Raw genomic sequence first — 23,294 nt, forward strand, 5'->3', positions numbered from 1 at the left:
TGAGCTTGTAGAGCTGCGTGTGTAGAGCTGCGCGTGTAGAGCTGCCTGTGTAGAGCTGCCTGTGTAGAGCTGAGCTTGTAGAGCTGCCTGTGTACAGCTACCTGTGTAGAGCTGCCTGTGTAGAGCTGAGCTTGTAGAGCTGCGTGTGTAGAGCTGCGCGTGTAGAGCTGCCTGTGTAGAGCTGAGCTTGTAGAGCTGCCTGTGTAGAGCTGCCTGTGTAGAGCTGCCTGTGTAGAGCTGCGCGTGTAGAGCTGAGCGTGTAGAGCTGCCTGTGTAGAGCTGCCTGTGTAGAGCTGAGCTTGTAGAGCTGCCTGTGTAGAGCTGCCTGTGTAGAGCTGCCTGTGTAGAGCTGCCTGTGTAGAGCTGCGCGTGTAGAGCTGCGCGTGTAGAGCTGCCTGTGTAGAGCTGCCTGTGTAGAGCTGAGCTTGTAGAGCTGCCTGTGTAGAGCTGCCTGTGTAGAGCTGCCTGTGTAGAGCTGCCTGTGTAGAGCTGCCTGTGTAGAGCTGCCTGTGTAGAGCTGAGCTTGTAGAGCTGCGTGTGTAGAGCTGCGCGTGTAGAGCTGGGCGTGTAGAGCTGAGTGTGTAGAGCTGCCTGTGTAGAGCTGAGCGTGTGTGATTCAGTGACCAGAGTTTTGATGTAGCGTAGCATGCTAATTGTGACTGGGCTAAGAGTGGAGTGCTGCTTGATTTTCCAGATTCACCAAACGGAGCTCAGACGCTCTGAAAGGTTTTTTTTTTTCCTGATATGGAGAAACCCTAACCACTTGTTCTCCAGTGTCTCATGCCAGCCTTGTGGCGCCGTACAGGTTTCTGACCAAAGCTCCCGTGAAATATCACCATCTCACTGTCCAGCAGTAAAAGTCTGCTGCTTGTGACTGGTTGGTGGGTTCAGATATGGACGTAATAATAACGAGCAACCTAATAATAATTCAATAATAAATATAAAATGGAACTGTCACCTTTTTGTGTGTCAAATTCAGAACTGTTATCAAAACTCTGTGTGAATCAAACTGGTGGGTGTCACCAGGGCAACATCACCGCTGCATGGAGGAGCAGGTAAGCCAGCCTACTATATCCCAGTGCTGGTGAAGAGAACTTTCCGGGTCCCTGGCTGTCCTGTACAGGAGCTGAGCGCCGTCACACAGCTGGTGTTGCTGTCGCTGTTCCCCACCGGGACGCTCATGATGCTGCCCATCGTCATGCGGGCCTCCTGATCTGTAAGCAGAGACTGATTTCAGACCAGCCCTCACCCCAGCGGTGGCGTGTGAGCAGCGCAGCAGTACCTTGTTTGATGGTGGTGAAGTCAATGATCCAGCTCTCGTCCCACAGCAGCTTCTGTTTCTGGTACCGCAGCCACTGCACAGGGAGCAGACGGCGTGAGTGTTGTGTACCGGACGCAGCGCGAGCAGCAGTGTGCTGGGCTCTCACCACGGCCGTCAGTATGACGCAGAGGCACAGCAGGCTCAGCGGCAGGCCGATGGCTAGTTTGGTGGACGGGGTCATGGGGCATTCGCCACAGTCAGCTGGACAGGTGGCACAGAGCTCCGCCTCCTCGCACACGCCATCACCACAAACTGAGAAACACGCCAGGAGGAATTATTATGATGGAAGATGATAACATGCCGCCTTAACATGACTATGTCCTTGAGGGTGTGGCCTCCAAGGTCAGGGTGGCGGCGGGGAACCGCAACGTTCTCCGCAGCTGTAGCATTGCAACCATGTGACACCTGCTGCATGTGTTCTGATGACGGCGATGACGTCCACCTACCTACAGCGGGCAGGACGGTGCTCTTGGCCTCCAGGGCGACCTGCATGCGACCGACTCGAATGTGAGCGATGAGGGAGGTGAGGCCGGCGTGGAGGAGGACCACCTGTGAGGGCGCACGGCTCAGCCATCAAGACGTCAGATTTAACATCAAGTAAGTCGAGCCGATTGGTCGGTGAGAGCTGGGGTGCTCCCTCGGGACACTTGTGAAGGAGGCTGATCGATGGATCGGGAGGGATCAGTCGATCAGCCTCGACGGGGAGGACGGCAGAACTTTGAGTGTCATGGCAGAGGAGGAAGTGGGTGGTCTGCGTCCAGTGAGTCCTGTTCTTGATGGCCTCTGCTGCTTTCGGACAAAACACCTGGTCGTTTACACTCAGTAACTGAGACTGATGATGTCATGCACGCAGGTGTGAAGGCGCCAGCGTCGCGGCTCCTACTCTTCCTGTTGCAGAGGAAGAGCAGGACAGTCATTTGTGCCGGCGACCAGACTCCCCACCCATCTACTGACCAGTACACCAGAACTGTCATCAGAAGTTCCCAGGGTCTCCAGCAGCCCCCTAAGGAAGACGGCGTGCGTGCGTGTGCGTGTGTGTTGATGGTTGACCTGGTCCTCACCTTGGCGGTCCAGTTGGTCTGGGTCATCTTGCCCGAGGTGGAGATGGTGTGGGTGAAGATCTTGCCGTCGTCAGGTATCCAGGGACCACAGATGCTCTCCGACGTCTGACAGACACACAACAAGACCAACATGTGGACTCTCAGAACCTTTGCCAACCTTTGTAACTCAGCCAAAAATGTAACAGGCTCCTCCTGGGCTCAGGCTCCGCCCCTCCACCAGTTACTGTCCAGTCCTACATTCCGTCAAAGTTCTGGTGGGCAAGGAGAATCACTAGGTGACGTCCTACCATGTGACCCAGCGGGCAGGAGTGGATGTTGGCGTGATGGATGCAGCAGTTTTCTCCGTCGGCATCTTTCCAGTTGGCGGGACAGTCCTGATGTTCACAGAACCTTCGAGCCTCGTCCGCCGTCACGATGGAGCTGAAGATATTTAGAAGCGTTTAGACCAGGAAAAGAACCCAGAGTCAAGACAGCGGTAGAAACCTGTGAGTGAAGATGTGGTTCTCCACAGCCCAGCGGTAGAAGGAGTCCTGGGCGGTGACCGAGTACATGACGCTGAACACCTTCCCGCTCTTCACCACCTCTGGAGGACGGACCACCCACGCCATCTCCAGACCTCCACAACAAGAGCGTCAGCAATTAGTCCGACCAATCGGAGAGTGGCAGCTGAGGTTTTGACATGTTCAGCCTTGTGTCAGTTTGACCAGGAGGCAGGCCTGCGTTCACTGATGTGTCCAATGTTTGTGGAAATGAAACGTAGAACATGCATGTAAAAAAAAAGCCATTTTACAAAGTTAAAGTTGGGAGCTGAGACCCCCGCTAGTTAGCTTAGCACAATGACTGGTAGTGGGTGGGAAGTGTTAGCATAGCCTCAGCGGCCTGGATGTCAGTGGCGGGACTCTCACCTCCACAGTCGATCATGTTGTATTCGTTGGGCCGGTCCAACGGCCAGCAGTCGTACTCGCTGTTGTCCAGGTCATGCCAGCAGTACAAAGGACGGACGCAGTACACGCACACCTGGACACACACACACACACACAGGCCGCTGCTGTCACTTCACACATACGCAGACGACACAGAATTTCACGAGCGAGGCCATGATGTCAGAGTTGCTCATGGCTGGTGGAGCCAATGAGGACTCGTCCTCCACCTGTAAATGTTAGGAATGTGTGGGGGGGCATAGGTCAGGTCTCACCCAGAGCAGGACCACCGCTCGCCGCCTCATGTTGCTGCTGCTGGACACACACGCACACACACGTCTGCAGCTCAGGAGCGCTGGGATCAGACTGAGAGAAGAGTAGGGGACACACACACACCGCAGCTCAAACCTGGGCTCACACATTCACTTGATTGGTACACAGCGCCCCCCTGTGGTGCTGCCATGCTACTCACTTGTCTACACCCTATAGGTTTAAAATAAATACAATTTGGCACTTGAGACCAAGGGGAGAACATCGTCATGGGTTAGCAGATGTCTTAACGAGCCACTCAGGCCGTGCGTTTCTATCCCAAAGATCCAGATGTGTTGGTTGGTGGCTGGATTTCTACCTTTCAGCGCTTGCATGTTAATGAGGTGGGAGGGAACAGCAGGATCAGTCGCAGCTGTTATTCCACTTCAGTCCCACCTGCTTCTGTACTCCATCCTCAAATGAACGCCAGTAGAGTGAACGCGTGAATGTGGAAGATAAGCCTTTATCCCTCCCCACTGGAGCAATGGCTCTGTTGGAGAAGATGAACCTGGAATCCACCTTCAGACGGCCGCCTCTCAACCACAGGAATCCTTGTTTATTTCTTCATTCAGGAATTCATCCTGGTCACGTTTTAGTTCTCCTTCAGTCAGAAGACAGAAGTCACGGGAAAGAAACGTTCCTGTGAGGGAAGGAGGCCAGTTCAGTTGCTGTCCAGCAGGTGGCAGCAGACCGTCGCTGTTCAGAAGGAGGCCATTCCAGGGGTAACGAGCAGCTCCACAAGCGCAGTAGATGACAGGTTACTTTTGTATGTGTGTGTGTGTGTGCGTGCGTGTGTGTGCGTGCGTGTGTGTGCGTGTGATCTATAAATCGAGGAATCTGCTGAGCCCGGTAATCGTGCCTCTGGTGGCCCCGCCCCTCTCTTGCCGCAGGTGATGCTCCCGGGGTTGAGGTCAATTAGTGGGGCGGGGCTTCTACACCTGCAGTCTGTCAGCCGCCACTTCCCGCTGACAGCAGCCATTTTGAACAGTTTGATGCCATGAAATGATTCTGGAACTAGAATCACCTTGGAGGGACGGCGACGCGACGTCTTAAAACGGACAACGTCCCACGTTGTCATCTGGAGCAGTTTATTCTGCTCTTTGGACGTTTTCAGAAACAAATAGAAAATAAAAGTTAAAAGAAATACAGAGTTGCAAAAGCTGATTTTTTTCCCTGCAACATCAGCAGCCAATCAAACAGGGAGGGCGGGGCTGTAAACAGTCTGTCAGCACATTTGTTGACATAAAATACAAAAACTAAAATATTTAACAGGTTTCATCAATTAAAAATTCAGATTTGTCTCAATAGAAATAAAATAAATTTGATCAAACAACACTTTCAGTTTTCAGTATCAGTTTATTTGCACTTTATTATGAAAAGACATTGAGTTCCAGACTTCCTTTTACAGAGATAAAGATGGACTTTGACAAACATTCGTCCTGATGACAGAGCGCTGGGGGAGGAGCCCTGCACGGCCGGGCTGGTGGCGAGGGCGCTGCACCGAACTCCATCCAGGGAACATATTAAAGATCTCTGCTCGCCCGCTTGAGGAACGCGTGATGAATCCTGAGGTGATGCTAAGCGCTAATCATCGTGATGATGTCACGAATCTGTCATTTTGGCTCTGGTTCTGGTTAAATCACTGTAAGAGTCTGATGTCACGCGTGACGAATCCTACAAGCTGCGATCTGCCACGTCACCACTAGATGTCACTGGACCTTCAATGAGTGTCAGCCTCACCGTCAGGAACAGCGCCACGCCAGCGCCCGTAGGAGGAAGTCTGACTAAAGCTGGGGATGTGACAAGGTAAAGTTCACCAACACGCACGCACGCAATCTATCATCGTCTCCAAAGAACAACAGTTTGAATTACGAGGCAGGAAGGTCATGTGACGTAGGGAAAAAGCCACATCCCTGAATCGACACCCCCCCCAGCCTCAGGTGACATCATGGACACCCCCCTGTCCCATGGTGATGTCATCGACACACCCCCTGTCTCAGGGTGACGTCATCGACAGCGATTTGACCTCGGCGTCCATTCCTCCGCTCGGCCTTCAACACCACCTGAAACACACCCACAAATGTGTTTCTATCTTTATGAGGACAAGTTTGTTACTAGTCTGTATCACAGCACGACAGACTTCTGCCCCGAAGGCTGTCTGCCAGGAAGTCTGTGTTTAAGAGCATCATTGCAGCTGTCTTAGTCAAGTCACGTGATCACTTTCAAGACAAACATGAGAAAACAAAAGTAACCCAACAACAAAAACAACAACCAGCTCGCCAAAGCAACCTCAACCAAACTCAGTGTGAAATTTGCTAATTTTTTGCCACTGCTAACAAAATCTTACCAGAGGTTAAGTGGCCTCTTCCTTGTTCTAAGCTCCACCCCTTCAACAACCTTGTGTAAATCGGCCTCATAGTTTCAGCGCAATCCTGTTACTTACACTTAGAATCAGGTTTCCTGTCAGAACAGTCTAGGGGCAAACTTCACCCAGGTCTGTGTTCTGCTCACCTTGTCCAGGGAGTTCGCTGCCAAGGTCACCTGTGTGTGTCTCCAACCGTGTCCGCCTGTCCTGCTCCAGAGGGCGGGGCTATACCTGCAGCAGCCAATCACAAACAGGACTTCTCAGTATCGTTATCACTGTCTCGGTGGTGGCGCTACAACTCCCATTAAACAATGAAGGGTCGACACAGTGGCGAGCCACAAATATGTTTCTGAAAGGTGCCATACTGATTTGGGAAAAGGGGCGTGGCCAATAAACTGTTCAAGCCGCTGAAGTCTGACTGCTCTGGGAACGTCCTCCATGATGTCTGAAGTTATTTACATCCGGTGAAGTGGCGGTAAATAGCCGCGACCAGGTGGACCCGCCCACTGGTGCTAATGATTAGTGTTAGTAAGGAGGTACCTGTGGTCGCGGCCCAGCTTCCTCACAAAGAGCTGGAGCACGCCCACATGATGCCCAGTCAGCCAATGAGAGAAGGACAAGCACAGGTCAGCGTGGTTCCAGGGCGGGACTACCGGGATGACCAGTCGAGCTCCGCGGATGCTCCTTTGTCCTGCCTTGAGCTCTGGGACAGACAGGTACCGCTCACCTGAGAGGGACAGAAGTCGTCGCTGCTCCTCTCTGTACTGATCAGTTTTGCTAAATGTAGTTTGCTACCTGCGGCGCCTCCGGCAGTTTCCCAGCACAGGTCGCCGTCTCGCTCCGACATCCAGTCACACGGTCCGTGATCGAAGGAGCAGTGGCGCACAAACACGTCTGAAGCACGACACCAGAAATCCAAACAGAATAAATGCTACTGAGATCCAGGGTGTTCCACGTTAGTCGATATGACCCACAGTGACATCATTACTGATGGTGTATGCGCCAATGCCAAGATAGCTGTCAGGAGTTCCTTGAGTAGCGAAACTCACCAGGGTCGTCTCTGGCAGCGTCAGGGGCGGCGTTTCCCAGCTCAATCTCAAACTCCCACACCTGGTTGTGACTGGGCTGGCGAGGAACTGCAACACACACACACATACACACACACACACACACACCACCTAAAGTGTCAATCATTTGAATGACAGACTCAATCACTGGACGTCCTTACTGTGCACGTCGCCTCTCTGTCTATGTGTCACATCCTTGTTGATCCTGTTATTCACCGTCGTCGTTGCCAAGGAATCAGTGGTGGTCGTCGCAGTTGCCAGGGCAACTGCTGTTGCTGTAGGAGTGGAGGGGTCCAGTCCTACTGTTGTGACAGCATCAGTAGCAGCAGGTGTAGTGGTTGTAACAGCTGTAGCCGTGTCTGGAGTAGCGTGTGTTGTGGTCACAAGTGTCGTTGTGCTAACAGGTGTGGTAGTTTTTGGAGTTGTGGTTGTTGTGCTAACAGGTGTAGTCCTGGTAACAAGTGTAGTCGTGTCTGGAGAGGTGGTTGCCATGGTAACAGCAGTTGTTGTCTGAGCTGTTGAAGTGGTGGCAGTAGTGCAGGTGGGAGCTTTGGTTCCTGGTGGTCCTGGTCTGTGCGGCTCCAGCGTGACTTTAGGGACGGCTGGGAGAAAACAAACTCTGTCAGTGGAGTTGCGGGTTCTTCTCAGCCGTCGTGGAAATGCCAGCTACGCGTCATTCATACGTGAATTAAATGACAGGAAGCTGCTGGCTAGCGACAGGAATGAGGAGATGATGTTACCTTTACAGCCACCACCTTTACACCTGCACTTGGGAGAGGTGGGATTCAGAGAGCAGAACGGCCGAGATTCTTTATCTGATGTCAGACAGGAAGAAGTTTGTTCAACAACAACATGGCAACCAATATTTTCTCAAAAGTTGAGAAACAGTAATGAGGAGACCGTTGACGATGTGAGGTCATCTGCGTGTTTGGTTTGAAGCCCCTTGATTTTCTGAAGGGAGTTGACCATATTTGGAGGAGAGGGCGGATCTGACTGAGATGACACAATGCACCTTTACCTTTATTAGATGTTAACTACCATGCTAGCACTAGCTAGCTCACTCTGTGGCAGGAGAAGTCATTCCTTTCATTTTGCTGTATTGCTCAGATGCTAACGTCAGGCTAGCAACTGCCAAACTGATGCCGCTTCCGTGTAACTGGGCCGTCCGAGGTGGTGATTGGTACTGAGTATAAATTCATTATTTATGAGGTCTGGCGCCATGACGACGAACTAACAAGTTGAAATGCTGGTTTTCTACATGGAGTCTGCTACAGCAGCATCAACATGGTAGCAGCCTCACCAATGCAGGTGTAGCGTCCATCAATATATGCCAGTTTGAAGCCCAGGTGACATCTACACAGGAAGCTGCCAAACGTGTTCACGCACTTCCTGCGGCGAGGACACATGCCGGCGCCTCCCAGTGCACACTCGTCCACATCTGCGGAGACAGAGCCAGTGACTGAGATGTCACCAGCCTCCGTTACCATAAGCACTGATGCTCTGACGCACCAACACAGGTGCGTCTGTCTGGCCCCAACCGTAACCCTGGTGACGGACAGGTGCAGTGGACCGCCCCCTTCATGACCTCACATCCATACTGGCAGTTGGCCTGGTAACAGGTTTGAGCATCTGTAAGATGTAAAGTCACATCAGTTAAGTGTGTGTGTGTGTGTGTGTGTGTGTGTGTGTCTGCGTGCGCGCGCTTGCGTCTCACTCCTGCAGCTGCCATCCGGCATCATGGTGAATCCGTCTCGACAGTAACACTTGTAGCTGCCTGGCGTGTTCATGCAGCGATGCTTGCAGGGTCGAGGCTTCAGCCCACACTCGTTCAGGTCTCTCACACACACACACACACACACACACACACACACACACACACACACATTTAACTGAGCTGTTTTCACTCTCCTTGTCAACTTGTGGGATTAACCTTTCACCTCAACACTGTTGATATGCTCAGTGTGTGTGTGTGTGTGTGTAGGTGAGACAGGTCTTCACAGGTCAAACAGACATGTCAGGAATGTGTCTGTCTCGTTTCACAGGTATGATGGGAAATAAGTTCTGGTTACCTTGGTTACAGGCTTTGCCAGCGTATCCCGGGTAACACCGGCATCTGTCTGGTGCTACACATTCACCGTGTTTACAGCCCTGCTGACACACAGCTGCACATCGAGTATTGCGCACACACACACACACACACACACACACACACACACACACACACACAGGCCGGACTTAGTTACACTTCCATTCCAGCTAACAGAGTGAAGAGTGATCATGTACTCACGTTGACATCTTCCCCTGTCCACCTGCCTCCGGCCCCAGCAACACTCCGGCCTGTTTCCATAGCGACAGAGACCATCAGACATCTCTGCATGGCCTGCCCTGTTGACACACACAGACACAGGTCAGAGGTCATAATACACAGTGGGAAACAATAGCAATGATTGACGACCTCCCTCAGACCGCTGCTTTTTCAGCTCAGACTGAATTTCATAAAACAAACTGTTTGTTTTTTTTAAAGTTGAACAGAAGTTAATGGCGGACAACTTGGCCCAGGCTCCGCCCCTCTGACAACTTTCATGAAAACTATATCTTCAGTTTTTTGCCCAATACTGTTGAAGGTTGATAGAATGAAAACAAGCTTCTTATGAAGCTCGTGCTCTCTGTTAGCTAGTCCTCACTTTAAGATAGCTAATCGTAGCAGCAGCTAGCTTACAGTAGCAGCTAGCTTACAGTAGCAGCTAGCTAAAGATCAAAGAAGCTCCACGTTAGCTGGGAGGAGACGGGTTTAGGACTCGTCCCTTCAAACGTCTCCACACCCAAATGGAATCAACTTGATTCAGTTCCTGGGGGAACCCCCCCCCCGGCCGGCTGGCTGGTTGGAGGCACCAGCTGAACCCGTCTCCCCCTGCCTGCCTCAACATGAATGCCCCCCACCTCCACCCCCACCCACATACTTTCCCTCTTTCCTGTCTCGCTCTTTATTTGTCCTCTGTCGGTTCCTACCAGTCGTCCTCCGCCCTCTCACTGCTACGTCCCAGCATGATCTCATCTCCTAGCTGACGTGCAGGAGGAAGACAGAAAGTTCCAGTCATGTGACACGGCGCCGTAAAACGTCTAACGGGGCCGTGTTCACCGTGGTTATGAGAAGAGAAGTCTGAACGCCACCTTCTAGTCGTGTGTTGCATAAAGCTTCGCCTTCACGACGTGTGACATATTTGGCGATACTTTGGAGGGGCGGAGCCTTCGGAGAAGTTCTAGGTACCATTTGGTGTTTTAACGTCTTTTCGTGGTTCATCGGTTGACGTGTCGAGCCCGCAGCGGCCGACTCCTCCAGCCTTCTCCTGCGCTTCAGCTCCCCGACACTGAGAGGAGCGTCAGCCAAGGTCGCTTCCATGAGCCAGCTTTGTGCTAGTGGTGGCGTTCCTGTGTGGAACGCCAGGCCCTTCCTGCACACGCCTTCCCCGCCATTTGAAGGCAGCATAATTAGACAGACGTCCGTTGACGTCAGAGAGAAATAAAAGCCACACTGCATTCTGGGCTAAATCCTCCAAAATAAATGCTTTACAGGGTCATAGCTGCTGTGTGGTAGCTTTTTAATTGTTTAGCCAAACGTTGGAGTTTTCAGGTGAATTTAAACTCGCAGGAAACTTTCAGTGACGTCACAAAACCACAAGTTCCACAAAACTATATGTTCACGACGCTCACTGAGAACGACCTCCGGTCACCCGGAGCTGAAGTTCCACAGATGAAGGAATTTGATGTTTCTCAAGTTCGCACGAGCTCCGGTCCCGCCGGCGGTCTCAGTCCCACCCGAGCTGCTGCTGCACCGGGACCCCGCGAGACCACCGGGGCCGCCGCAGCTCCGCCTGACCAATGGGATTCAACATACGGAGTTTGCACGAGCCAGAAACAACAGCACGGAACCAAGAAGTCTTCAGTCCGAACCGACCTGCCGGGGTCCGGCCCCCGAGCCTGAGTCCACATGCCGAAGCAGGACAGCAGAATCAGGCTGAACCGGCTCCGCATCTCCGCCTCCGACCCGGGACGATGATGGACCCAATTAACTAGAAATGAGACTCCGGTCCGGGACGCTGTAGCCCTGGAAGAGCAGAACAGGGACCCGGTCGAAATGAAAAACGAACAAACCGCAACCCTGAAAGCCGTGAAACCCGTTTGATCCGCGGGTCGTCCGTGAGTGAGTTCAGGTACGAACGGCCGCCGCGCTGGACCGGGACTTCGCGTGCTCGTCCCCGCGCACGCAGTGCCCGCGGTCGCGTGCAGAAGGAGAGACCCCACCGGAAGTTTGTTGCCGAATTTCTTTTGTTCACACCAAAACGCACGAGCCTTCCTGTCTCAGGTGTGTTGGCTGTAAACACCTCGAGCTCATTTGACAGGAAATGAAGGTTCTCAAAGTCTGGTCCGGGGGCCCCTTGAGGTCTCTCAAGACGAGCTGGAGAAGAAACTCTGGCCAATGATGTTTGTTTGTTAGCAGCCAGACTGAAAGACCAGCAGGGGGGTGGAGCTGACCTGGAAGTGACCGTCCATCCTTTGGCACCGAAATGCTTCTGTTTGACCTTTGACATGCTGGTTGACACACACCCACAGAAACACACACCCACAGAAACACACACCCACAGAAACACACACCCACAGAAACACACACCCACAGAAACACACACCAACAGAAACACACACCAACAGAAACACACACCCACAGAAACACACACCCACAGAAACACACACCCACAGAAACACACACCCACAGAAACACACACCAACAGAAACACACACCCACAGAAACACACACCCACAGAAACACACACCCACAGAAACACACACTCACAGAAACACACACTCACAGAAACACACACCCACAGAAACACACACTCACAGAAACACACACATGCACACTCAAACACGCACTCACAGAAACACACACCCACAGAAACACACACTCACAGAAACACACACTCACAGAAACACACACCCACAGAAACACACACTCACAGAAACACACACCCACAGAAACACACACCCACAGAAACACACACTCACAGAAACACACACCAACAGAAACACACACTCACAGAAACACACACCAACAGAAACACACACCCACAGAAACACACACTCACAGAAACACACACCAACAGAAACACACACCCACAGAAACACACACCCACAGAAACACACACTCACAGAAACACACACCCACAGAAACACACACCCACAGAAACACACACTCACAGAAACACACACCCACAGAAACACACACTCACAGAAACACACACCAACAGAAACACACACCCACAGAAACACACACCCACAGAAACACACACCCACAGAAACACACACTCACAGAAACACACACCCACAGAAACACACACCCACAGAAACACACACTCACAGAAACACACACCAACAGAAACACACACCCACAGAAACACACACTCACAGAAACACACACCAACAGAAACACACACCCACAGAAACACACACATGCACACTCAAACACACACTCACAGAAACACACACATGCACACTCAAACACACACTCACAGAAACACACACTCACAGAAACACACACCCACAGAAACACACACTCACAGAAACACACACCCACAGAAACACACACTCACAGAAACCCACACTCACAAAAACACACACCCACAGAAACACACACTCACAGAAACACACACATGCACACTCAAACACGCACTCACAGAAACACACACCCACAGAAACACACACTCACAGAAACACACACTCACAGAAACACACACCCACAGAAACACACACCAACAGAAACACACACCCACAGAAACACGCACTCACAGAAACACACACCCACAGAAACACACACTCACAGAAACACACACCCACAGAAACACACACCCACAGAAACACACACTCACAGAAACCCACACTCACAAAAACACACACCCACAGAAACACACACTCACAGAAACACACACATGCACACTCAAACACGCACTCACAGAAACACACACCCACAGAAACACGCACTCACAGAAACACACACCCACAGAAACACACACTCACAGAAACACACACACCCACAGAAACACACACCCACAGAAACACACACTCACAGAAACACACACCCACAGAAACACACACCCACAGAAACACACACCCACAGAAACACACACTCACAGAAACACACACCCACAGAAACACACACTCACAGAAACACACACATGCACACTCAAACACACACTCACAGAAACACACACCCACAGAAACACACACTCACAGAAACACACACCCACAGAAACACACACTCACAGAAACACACACCCACAGAAACACACACTCACAGAAACACACACATGCACACTCAAACACACACTCACAGAAACACACACCCACAGAAACACACACCCACAGAAACACACACCCACAGAAACACACACTCACAGAAACCCACACTCACAAAAACACACACCCACAGAAACACACACTCACAGAAACACACACATGCACACTCAAACACGCACTCACAGAAACACACACCCACAGAAACACGCACTCACAGAAACACACACCCACAGAAACACACACTCACAGAAACACACACACCCACAGAAACACACACCCACAGAAACACACACTCACAGAAACACACACCCACAGAAACACACACCCACAGAAACACACACCCACAGAAACACACACTCACAGAAACACACACCCACAGAAACACACACTCACAGAAACACACACATGCACACTCAAACACACACTCACAGAAACACACACCCACAGAAACACACACTCACAGAAACACACACCCACAGAAACACACACTCACAGAAACACACACCCACAGAAACACACACTCACAGAAACACACACATGCACACTCAAACACACACTCACAGAAACACACACCCACAGAAACACACACTCACAGAAACACACACCCACAGAAACACACACTCACAGAAACACACACTCACAGAAACACACACTCACAGAAACACACACCCACAGAAACACACACCCACAGAAACACACACTCACAGAAACACACACTCACAGAAACACACACATGCACACTCAAACACACACTCACAGAAACACACACCCACAGAAACACACACTCACAGAAACACACACCCACAGAAACACACACTCACAGAAACACACACCCACAGAAACACACACTCACAGAAACACACACATGCACACTCAAACACACACTCACAGAAACACACACCCACAGAAACACACACTCACAGAAACACACACCCACAGAAACACACACTCACAGAAACACACACCCACAGAAACACACACCCACAGAAACACACACTCACAGAAACACACACATGCACACTCAAACACACACTCACAGAAACACACACCCACAGAAACACACACTCACAGAAACACACACCCACAGAAACACACACCCACAGAAACACACACTCACAGAAACACACACCCACAGAAACACACACTCACAGAAACACACACACAGAAACACACACCCACAGAAACACACGCTCACAGAAACACACACTCACAGAAACACACACCCACAGAAACACACACTCACAGAAACACACACACCCACAGAAACACACACTCACAGAAACACACACTCACAGAAACACACACCCACAGAAACACACACTCACAGAAACACACACACCCACAGAAACACACACTCACAGAAACACACACCCACAGAAACACACACTCACAGAAACACACACACTCACAGAAACACACACCCACAGAAACACACACTCACAGAAACACACACACCCACAGAAAAACACACTCACAGAAACACACACCCACAGAAACACACACTCACAGAAACACACACACTCACAGAAACACACACACCCACAGAAACACACACTCACAGAAACACACACCCACAGAAACACACACTCACAGAAACACACACACCCACAGAAACACACACCCACAGAAACACACACACTCACAGAAACACACACCCACAGAAACACACACTCACAGAAACACACACACCCACAGAAACACACACTCACAGAAACACACACCCACAGAAACACACACTCACAGAAACACACACACTCACAGAAACACACACACCCACAGAAACACACACTCACAGAAACACACACACCCACAGAAACACACACTCACAGAAACACACACCCACAGAAACACACACTCACAGAAACACACACATGCACACTCAAACACACACTCACAGAAACACACACTCACAGAAACACACACATGCACACTCAAACACACACTCACAGAAACACACACTCACAGAAACACACACAGAAACACTCAAACACACACATGCACACTCAAACACACACCCACAGAAACACACACCCACAGAAACACACACCCACAGAAACACACACTCACAGAAACACACTCACAGAAACACACACATGCACACTCAAACACACATGCACACACAAACACACCCACAGAAACACACACACCCACAGAAACACACACCCACACAAACAGACACTCACAGAAACACACACATGCACACTCAAACACACATGCTTACACACACACACAGCGTCACCGATTCCTTGTGCTCGGTTCCCGGTGAACGGAGGTCTCCCTCTTGTTGCTGGGACCGGAGCCTCCTGCAGGCTGCGCTCTGATTGGCCGGCAGCCTCTCACCTCCGGCCAATCAGGTGCCAGTGCGTCCGGCGTGAGAATCCAAACCCCGCGTTGTCCCGGCCTGTGATTCATCACCGGGACGGTGCGCGTGAGCTGGTCATTCAGCCGTCAGCCGCAGGTCACGAGAGTCTGTGTGACTCCGAGAATCGACGCGGTCGCTGCTGCTGCCGTCTGGCGGCTGCAATGGCGAAGCTGTCAGGTGACAAGCGACATGTGCGCGCACAACATCCGGTATACCTGGGGGCGTCATTTCAAAGTAAAGGCGCGGTTTGTGTCTGAGATGTGTTGGCCCGTGCGGTTGTAAGGATCGCTGTCTCTGCATGGACTTGTGACGTTTCATTACCCGCTGATACGCCAGCAGTCACACCAGTAATGACAGTCGAAGCCTGCCAGGGGGACGCCTCCTAGGGGCCCGGGTCTCTGACCCGCTCCTCCAGCAGCTTCACCTGAGCGCCGTGTGCTCCGGCCCATGGACCCCCGCTGGCGTCAGTGATTTTGTTCCTTGTTTAGTTGGTTTAATTGTTTTTCTTGGACCTGCTTACGTCACGTCTCAGTGGCTTTTTGAGTTGAAGTGTGGTTTTTGGATGACGGCGCACACAGTGCCTGACTTGGTTCTCTCCAGTTCCACAAGGGTCTACAGGGAGGAGCGTGTCCTTAGCTCGGTGAAGCCTTCAGGTACGGAACATGGATTCATCCTGGGGTTTTAAAACTACGTCATCAATACAGTCTTGAGTGGTGACTCCTGTTAGTTTTTATTCAGTCTACTGAGTTAACTCGCGGGCTCTTATTGTGAAAACAACTCAAGCGACGAGGAGGAAGTGCGCGGCGTAGCGCGTTGTGCTTGACGTGCCGAGGGCGCTGATGGCGGCGGGGCTGGCGGAGGGTCGCACCGTGGAGGGAGCGCGAGGAGGCGGGGAAGCGGACGGACGGAGAGAGGAGGCCCGGCGGTACCGTGCACTGACACGCCAGGAGCCACTGGCCGACACCGAGGAGGAGGCGGGCGGACGGAGCGGTTCGCTGATTATTGTCCCCTGCAGACACCGGAGGATTCCACCGTTGACGGCGACTGAATGTTCCGGCAGCAGGCTGCGAATTTACACATGAATGCCGGGTAATTCCCAGCTGCTGCTGTACGATACTGGTCAATATCGTCATTGTTGAGTTGCGTTCAGGGACCACAGGTCAGTTTAGTAGCACGCTGTTATTTTGTGTGTGTGTGTGTGTGTGTGTGTGTGTGTGTGTGTGTGTGTGTGTGTGTGAGAGAGTGAGAGAGAAAGAGAGAGAGAGCGCGCGCGAGCGAGCGAGCACTGCAGCATCCAGAACCGTAAACCTCTCGCAGTGCTCCTCTACACTTGTGAGGACCAAACCTTAGTTTTGATGGGAAGGCGGGTTAGCTTGGATAGCTTAGCATGTCCACCCATCAACACAGTCAGTGTTTGGTGTTCACACATCAACAAAACGATTACAAGTAAAGTCAGAGCCAGAAGAAGAAGTAGAAAAGAAGAAGCTCTTGCTTTGTGTTGTCCTGGAGGGAAATCTTCTGAAGCTAGCATGCTAATTAGCTCGCCCTGTCGCTGGCAGGGTGGAATATGCAAAACCTTGTAATTATCGTAAACGAGATAGGTAAATGGAATTAATTCTATTAAAAATTATTAAAATTGAAATGTATTTGAAAACCTAGCATCTGTTGAGCCACTCTAAAGTGTGAAGAACACGCAGTTACTCTTAAGTGTCATTTCCAGCCATGTTTGTGCGGTGGTCAGTGCTTGGAAATGGGTTGTTAGTGGATGGACAGAAAGTTCAAAGTGTGAAGTGCTCATTTTTATTCTTGTGTAGAATGTCAGGATACAGACAGCTGCTCGCTAACTTGTAGCCTGGTAGCTTGTATTTGCTAGCAAGATTTCCTCCTCCATCATATTTAAGACAAACTAGATAGAAGCGAAGGAAGGAAGGTGTCTGTCCTCCACAAAGACTTGACTCGACTCTGTTGCCAAGGCTCATTTTTACAGGCTTGTAGCTTAACAGTGAATAAAATTGGGGGGAAATGAATGGATTTTTTCCTCCAAAATTTCATCACAAGATGGCTGACGGGTGCATCCAACAACAACAGGAAGTTTGTGACGCTCACCAGTGACGGCTAGATGAGACAAACTGACCTGATGGTCCTCATAAGCACAGGAGAAGCATGTGCGTGTGTGTGCCATGCAGAGAGAGGTGGCGTTGTGGTGGCTGCCGGTTTGAGCCGGAGCAGAGATGAATACCAAACAGGCCGTGCGTGTGAGTGAGTGACACTCTGGCGAGCTGTTGATCAAGCAACTATTGTCTTTTGTCTCTGTGTGGCGTCAGTTCAGGACCTCTCCTCCACCACCATCCCGGCTGACCCCACCAGCTGCTTCACCACCACAACGGCAGGATTTAACCACCAGTGTGTTGAGGTGCAGTGAACGTTGACAGACCCATGAATCCTGGGGTGTCTGAAAGGGGGCGCCACCAGGTCAGCAGCTACCTTTTCACAGCAGTTCAAAGTGTATTTGGTGCTGAAGTGGAAATAGGACCTCAGGCTGTTAGCTTGGCCCCTTAACTGTGCCTCATCATTGTTGTTAGGGAAGCGTTCACCAGCCCTGACCATGTAGCCCAGCTTGGTAGTGAAGCTACTTTAGGCTAACGGTTAGCCAAACCTACAACGGCGTCTTTGAGAAGCAAAATTCACTCCGAAAACAAATGACGATGAAAATGTAGCTGGACCTCCAAGAGGATTAGCCTGCTTGTTTAGAAGCTAAAAGCTAGTTAGGCTAGCTGTGATCAGGTAGCGGTGGCGTGGGGCTAGGTCCTGGCAGAGCAGGGGTGTGATGGAGTACCACTCCGGTGGCAGCCTGCCCCTGCTGGGGAGACCGCGGTACTGCCCAGGGGCCAACGCCAATGGAGGCTACCTGTGTGAGACGGGGCACTGCTGCGGAGAGACCGGCTGCTGCACGTACTACTACGAACTCTGGTGTAAGTTAAAGTGCCGAGCAGGCTGCTTATTCGGAGCTACAGTTAAACAAAGTACTTTTCGTATTCAAATAGCGCAGTCTCTTGTGTCTTAAATGGCGTGCTTCTACGGGGGCGTGTCCAGGGTTCTGGCTGCTGTGGACCGTCCTCATCCTCTTCAGCTGCTGCTGTGCGTACCGACACCGGCGAGCCAAGCTGAGAGTCCAGCAGCAGCAGCGCCAGAGAGAGATCAGCCTGCTTGCCTACCACGGCGCCAGCTCCTACCCCTCCTCCATGCTGGACCTCAGTAAGACCCCAAACCTCCGTCAGGTTTTCATCCGTGCGCGTAACTGCTTCCCCGCCGGTCAGATATTTCAGCCACTAATGTGACACATCATTGCTCACCTGTTCAGGTTTCCTGGCATCTCTGAAGCTGCCATCCTACGAGGAAGTGGCGGCTCAGCCCTCCACGCCACCTCCTCCCTACAGCTCTGTGTTCACCACCCCTCGCTACCCACAGCCGCCCCGCACCACCGACCCCCACCTGCTCACGCAGCACGACCCGCTGCTGCACCGGCCCCTCAGCGATGGCCCCTCCTCCCTCAGCTCAGAGAACAGGTGAGGCCACTGCCAACTGCGCAGGCTCAGAGTGCAGAGGTGTGTTAGTGTGTTCATGCCTGTGTGTTTCCTGCAGCTCCAGTTGTTCCTGTGACTCCTGCTGCCCCTCTTCTCCTTGTAGCTCCTCCCTGTCGGTGCCCATCACCTATGAGACTGACACTAGCCACGCCTCCACGCCCAGCGAGGGCGTACCCGTCACTCTTGATGTTACTGTGGAGAACATTGCTGCCGTGGTAACCTGCTCGGACATGAACCAGGCAGGTTTGGCGGCAGCGGCGCTGGCTGCAGCAGTAGCTCCTGAGAGCAGTGATGGAGCACCTGAAACAGGCGCCGCCGACTTTCTGGTGCCCAACCAGACTGTAACTGTAACGGTGGCGGTTGTGACCAGGGCGGCCTCGCCACAGCCATCTTCTCCCACTGCCGATGCAGTTCTTCCCGGTGGTACTACATCTCCCAAACAGCAGCAGCTTGACACGGCAGCACGCACGAGCACTTGTAGCCCCCCGCCTACCGCTACAGTCCCCTCCACGCTGACGGTAAACTCTGAGGGCCCCCCAGCCCTGAAAGCCCCCTCGGTATCAGGCTCCTCGACCCCCACAGCCAGCACTTGTAACAGCCCTGCAGCCCCCAAAACACCAGAAACCTGCAACAGTCTCTCAGGATCGTTTGCTACAACCCTTACTCTTGCTAGCCCTGCCTCAGCACTGGCCCCTGATGGTGGTAGAACTTTGGCCCCAGGAACAGGTCTTACCAACCCCCCAGCCAAGGACCCCATCCCGAGCCTTGAGTTCAACCCTGCACCTTCACACCTAACCCTAACGCCAGACCAACCAGATAAAACAACTACACCTCCAGACTCTGTGTCTGGAACAGGGCCATTAGTCACATACGAGAGCTCAGAACCGTCCCCTGGGTCCGGGGTAGGTCTGGCTTCTCCCAGCCCTGGTTCAGCCTTTCCCCAACCCCCCCCGGCGACCGCCCTTCATGTGTCTTGTCCGCATCTGGCTGCAGTCCCAGTCAGTTCCGGCACTTCTCTGGTTCCTCCTCAACCTCCAGAATCAAACGTTACTAGTCAACTACAGTTGGATGTCCAGGCAGGTTCTGGATCTGGAACATACCCTGGTACCAGATCCAGTCCTCTGTGTTCTTCTGCTCCAGTGCCCACGTTTACAACACATGCGTATTCCTCGCCGTCCTCCTTTTGCCCAGCAATTACCATCGAGTCTGCATCTTCTGTCCCCGCTCGTCAGTCCTCCCCTGTCGCCCTCTCCCCAGCCTCCTCACCCTCCCCTCCCGCTCCCACCCCCCTTCCAGCCCCGGCTCTGCTCCTGGACCCCCTCGCTGCTCTGCACCAGTCCGACAAGGGTGGCTCGTCCTCGGGTCCCACTTCCTCTTTGTCCCCCTCCCCTCGTGCGACTCAGTCTCCGCCCAAACAGACACTTTTCTCCCCGTGCGTGGACTTCTTTGAGCCGGAACCTTCTGGCTGGGAGGACGGAGAGCCAGAGACGGAGGACCATGAGGACGATGAAGAGGAGGACATGGGGGCTGATGAGAGCCAGTACCGACATCGCAGACTGACTGGTGACTCTGGGATTGAGGTGTGCCGGTGTCGAGTGGAGGAAGAGGAGGAGGAGGAGGAGGAGGAGGAGGAGGAAAGAGAGGAGGACGCAGGTAGAGGAGAGGAGGTGTGCAAGAAAGGAGGTGCAGACACTGGTCTCCATGACAGTGTGGACTGTCCCGCCAGAGCTCAGATAACCACAGGGGGAGGAATCACACTGTGTAACCCCGCCTCCACCACTACGCCCACATCTGAGGATGGTGGTGACGTCATCATTGTCATGGAGACGGTGTGAACCCAGACAAGGGATGAACAGGACGGGTTTGGTGGCGTTTGGCGTTGATGTGGTCTTGGAGATTGTTCTGGAAGGTTGAGTTGTTTCCGACAACGGAGGCCAATATTTCCTGTTCAGCAGCTGTTAGTTTGGGGGGGGGGGGGGGGGGTTCAGTCCAGCGAAGACACAGAATTAAGCAGCAGGAACCTGCTGATCCCAGACCTGCAGCTCCAGTTGTGGTGAAATTCCTAGTGATCCATCAGTAACATAAAACTGAGTATGGACATGAAGAGCCAACTGAAGTACAAGTACACTAATACTCTCCCTCGATACTTGCTAGGCTTCTTAGTGGACGTTGAGGAGACGCAGTAAATGTTGTTAACTGAAGCTTTAACTTTGGCAAGCTAACAAAGTTCTGGCCACGCCAGGACAGAAAGCTACCAACGCTCGCCATTGGTCGTTGAAAAGCAGATGTGTTGATTTAATGGGCAACAAAAAGAGATGTTGGAAGAGTGGAACGTGTCGCCGCCATCAGCAAGTCAAGTCAAAGAGGAAAACCCAGACCGCCGTCAGGCGTGTAAAGGGACAGAACTCCTGGCCTGGAGCTGAAGAGGTTGTGAGCGAGGCGATGCTCAATCTGCCCTTCGCCGTTCACACGTCACCAGTTTTTGCTTCTCTGACGTTTTGCACACGTACTTGACTGTTAATTTGAACTGTTTGATAGTTTTGATGGGTTTTAATTTTTAGACATTTTTTCTCTTCTTGTAGCGCCAAAATGGAGTCTGGTGTCGATGGGACTCTCGGGGACGGGCGAGCTAGTCGCGCTATGTACGACTCGTGTTCTGCTCCGCCTGATTACCAGTCTTGTTACTGGATCTGAGGTGTCTACACAGCCACTAAAGATGCTGTTGAAATTGCATCCTGGGAAGTGTAGGAGCTCTGGAAACTTATAATTCTTACTTGTAAATCCCAATGAGTTAATTCTACGTGTTGTGGCGAGCTGCTGCCTCCAAGAGGCGGCGAGAGGAACCGTGTTTGCTGCGCGTTGTCGTTAGCTCAGCTAGCGCAAAACGAACTGCAGGGGTCGGTGATATAAGATTACACAGAATTTGCTGCTAATTTCTATTGAGAGACACAGTTATGGTCAGTGGCCGTTGCCATAGTTACCAGTTGCCAACTTGTCAAAGCTGCTCACGCCAACTTCATAACAACAAACAAACCTGGATGTTTGGCGTCAGCCATGATGCAGTTTTCATCCTTAGATAGTTGAACACTGATGAGGTGACGCCTCATCAGGACTGGAGCGGAGGTGTGGACACGTGGCGAGAACACAGACGTGACAGACGGGCGCGGGAGGGTGATTCACCCCGACTCATTCACTCACTCATTCATCTGGGGACGTTTGGATGAAGACGTCTGTCAGGAATCGGGTGGGCCATCCAGGAGTCGTGATGTTCCTGGCTGTTGCTGGTGAACCAACGCTGCCGTGGAACCTCCAGAAACATGGCGGCTCTGAGAGCACGTGAGGTCACAGACTTTGAAGCTGGTTATATTCCTTCGTTCCCTCAGTGTAACTAATCTGCGGCCACAAGGTACAACTTGTTAACTTAGTAGTTTTTGGGTTTAAATAATTTCATCTTTTGGCCGAAGAAAAACCTAAAAGCATTTCTGATGCTCTGTTAGCGTGTTAGCATCTTAGCCAGTAGAGCAGGAGTTTGAGGTCATGTACTTCCTGTTACCCGTGTAACTATGGTAACTGCTGGTGATGGTCACACACTCACGAGCCCTGTGGGAGGAGTCTGTTTGACTAACCCTGAGCCTTGCTGACCTGTGATGGACGAACCGCCGACATTCAGGATGTGACATCATTCAGGAGGACAAACTTGATTAACAGCTGGATGCTTCAGTCTGGACTCATGTACTGATGACATCCTGGATCTGGACTCAGGTCAGCCATGTTGGCCAGAATCAGGACTGACAACAACGCCTGGTCAAGGTCCGCCCTCCTGGGGTGGGGGGTCACGGGTATCACCGAGCCGTCAGTGTTGTGGTTGATGTTGTGGTTGGTGGTGTTTTTGTTTACCTGAACTAATATGGTTGTGTATCTCCATGGTTACTGAGTGCCATTTCTACTTGATAACTG

The 23,294-nt window shown here is 52.0% G+C and overlaps 3 protein-coding genes and 1 long non-coding RNA gene across 21 annotated transcripts in view; 2 read left to right on the forward strand and 2 right to left on the reverse strand.

Annotated features, from left to right (window-relative positions):
• The window catches only part of LOC147239021 (uncharacterized), a 20,717-nt gene extending 19,113 nt beyond the window's left edge, over positions 1–1,604 (forward strand). Inside the window, exon 3 of the long non-coding RNA XR_015111720.1 lies at positions 1–1,604. This exon is cut by the window's left edge and continues 1,285 nt beyond it. This is a non-coding gene — a long non-coding RNA (uncharacterized LOC147239021).
• The window catches only part of LOC147239022 (atrial natriuretic peptide receptor 1), a 12,068-nt gene extending 8,018 nt beyond the window's left edge, over positions 1–4,050 (reverse strand). Inside the window, exons 1-10 of the mRNA XM_086196784.1 lie at positions 3,931–4,050; positions 3,578–3,668; positions 3,288–3,399; positions 2,866–2,998; positions 2,670–2,802; positions 2,383–2,487; positions 1,768–1,870; positions 1,428–1,573; positions 1,283–1,355; positions 1,070–1,214 (exon numbers count right to left, since the gene is read on the reverse strand). Of these exons, the coding sequence (XP_086052910.1) occupies positions 1,070–1,214; positions 1,283–1,355; positions 1,428–1,573; positions 1,768–1,870; positions 2,383–2,487; positions 2,670–2,802; positions 2,866–2,998; positions 3,288–3,399; positions 3,578–3,607 (980 nt within the window). The 5' untranslated portion in view covers positions 3,608–3,668; positions 3,931–4,050. The remainder of the gene's footprint in view (positions 1–1,069; positions 1,215–1,282; positions 1,356–1,427; positions 1,574–1,767; positions 1,871–2,382; positions 2,488–2,669; positions 2,803–2,865; positions 2,999–3,287; positions 3,400–3,577; positions 3,669–3,930) is intronic.
• Positions 4,051–4,958: 908 nt separating this feature from the next.
• Positions 4,959–15,924, reverse strand: LOC147239023 (nephronectin-like). 14 transcript variants are annotated; one of them, XM_086196758.1, is made up of 13 exons: positions 15,631–15,924; positions 9,331–9,428; positions 9,113–9,205; positions 8,758–8,877; positions 8,553–8,672; positions 8,344–8,481; positions 7,784–7,858; positions 7,205–7,645; positions 7,026–7,112; positions 6,772–6,870; positions 6,517–6,703; positions 6,123–6,207; positions 4,959–5,674 (listed from the first exon to the last, which is right to left on the reverse strand). In XM_086196758.1, exons 1-13 carry the CDS (start codon positions 15,801–15,803, stop codon positions 5,588–5,590), a joined length of 1,803 nt encoding a protein of 600 aa, XP_086052884.1. In that variant the 5' UTR covers positions 15,804–15,924; the 3' UTR covers positions 4,959–5,587. The 14 variants fall into 14 exon arrangements, with proteins under 14 accessions (XP_086052884.1, XP_086052893.1, XP_086052891.1 ...); XM_086196767.1 differs by having other exon boundaries at positions 15,621–15,760; XM_086196765.1 differs by having other exon boundaries at positions 15,613–15,748.
• Positions 15,925–16,582: 658 nt separating this feature from the next.
• LOC147239024 (uncharacterized) lies at positions 16,583–21,312 on the forward strand. 5 transcript variants are annotated; one of them, XM_086196751.1, is made up of 5 exons: positions 16,583–16,912; positions 18,078–18,725; positions 18,847–19,008; positions 19,115–19,319; positions 19,396–21,312. In XM_086196751.1, the coding sequence occupies exons 2-5, from the start codon at positions 18,581–18,583 to the stop codon at positions 21,170–21,172; spliced, it is 2,289 nt and encodes a 762-aa protein (XP_086052877.1). In that variant the 5' UTR covers positions 16,583–16,912; positions 18,078–18,580; the 3' UTR covers positions 21,173–21,312. The 5 variants fall into 5 exon arrangements, with proteins under 5 accessions (XP_086052877.1, XP_086052878.1, XP_086052879.1 ...); XM_086196752.1 differs by having other exon boundaries at positions 18,083–18,725; XM_086196753.1 differs by having other exon boundaries at positions 16,583–16,842.
• Positions 21,313–23,294: the final 1,982 nt, after the last annotated feature.

Source organism: Aulostomus chinensis, chromosome 24 (genome assembly GCF_037954235.1).
Source record: "Aulostomus chinensis isolate RoL2024-O1b breed Wild chromosome 24, RoL_Achi_v1.0, whole genome shotgun sequence".
In the NCBI taxonomy this organism is placed as follows: Eukaryota; Metazoa; Chordata; class Actinopteri; order Syngnathiformes; family Aulostomidae; genus Aulostomus; species Aulostomus chinensis.

Excerpts from the sequence above, each read along its gene's own strand:
- LOC147239023 (XM_086196757.1), bottom strand. The coding sequence starts at position 10,234 with ATGCAACACACGACTAGAAGGTGGCGTTCAGACTTCTCTTCTCATAAC. Across the intron at positions 8,482-8,552 it reads AGACAGACGCACCTGTGTTG|ATGTGGACGAGTGTGCACTG; the intron begins GTGCGTCAGAGC and ends CTGTCTCCGCAG. Across the intron at positions 7,113-7,204 it reads ACAGAGAGGCGACGTGCACA|TTCCTCGCCAGCCCAGTCAC; the intron begins GTAAGGACGTCC and ends TGTGTGTTGCAG.
- LOC147239024 (XM_086196751.1), top strand. The coding sequence starts at position 18,581 with ATGGAGTACCACTCCGGTGGCAGCCTGCCCCTGCTGGGGAGACCGCGG. Across the intron at positions 19,009-19,114 it reads CTCCTCCATGCTGGACCTCA|GTTTCCTGGCATCTCTGAAG; the intron begins GTAAGACCCCAA and ends TCACCTGTTCAG. Across the intron at positions 19,320-19,395 it reads TCCCTCAGCTCAGAGAACAG|CTCCAGTTGTTCCTGTGACT; the intron begins GTGAGGCCACTG and ends TGTTTCCTGCAG.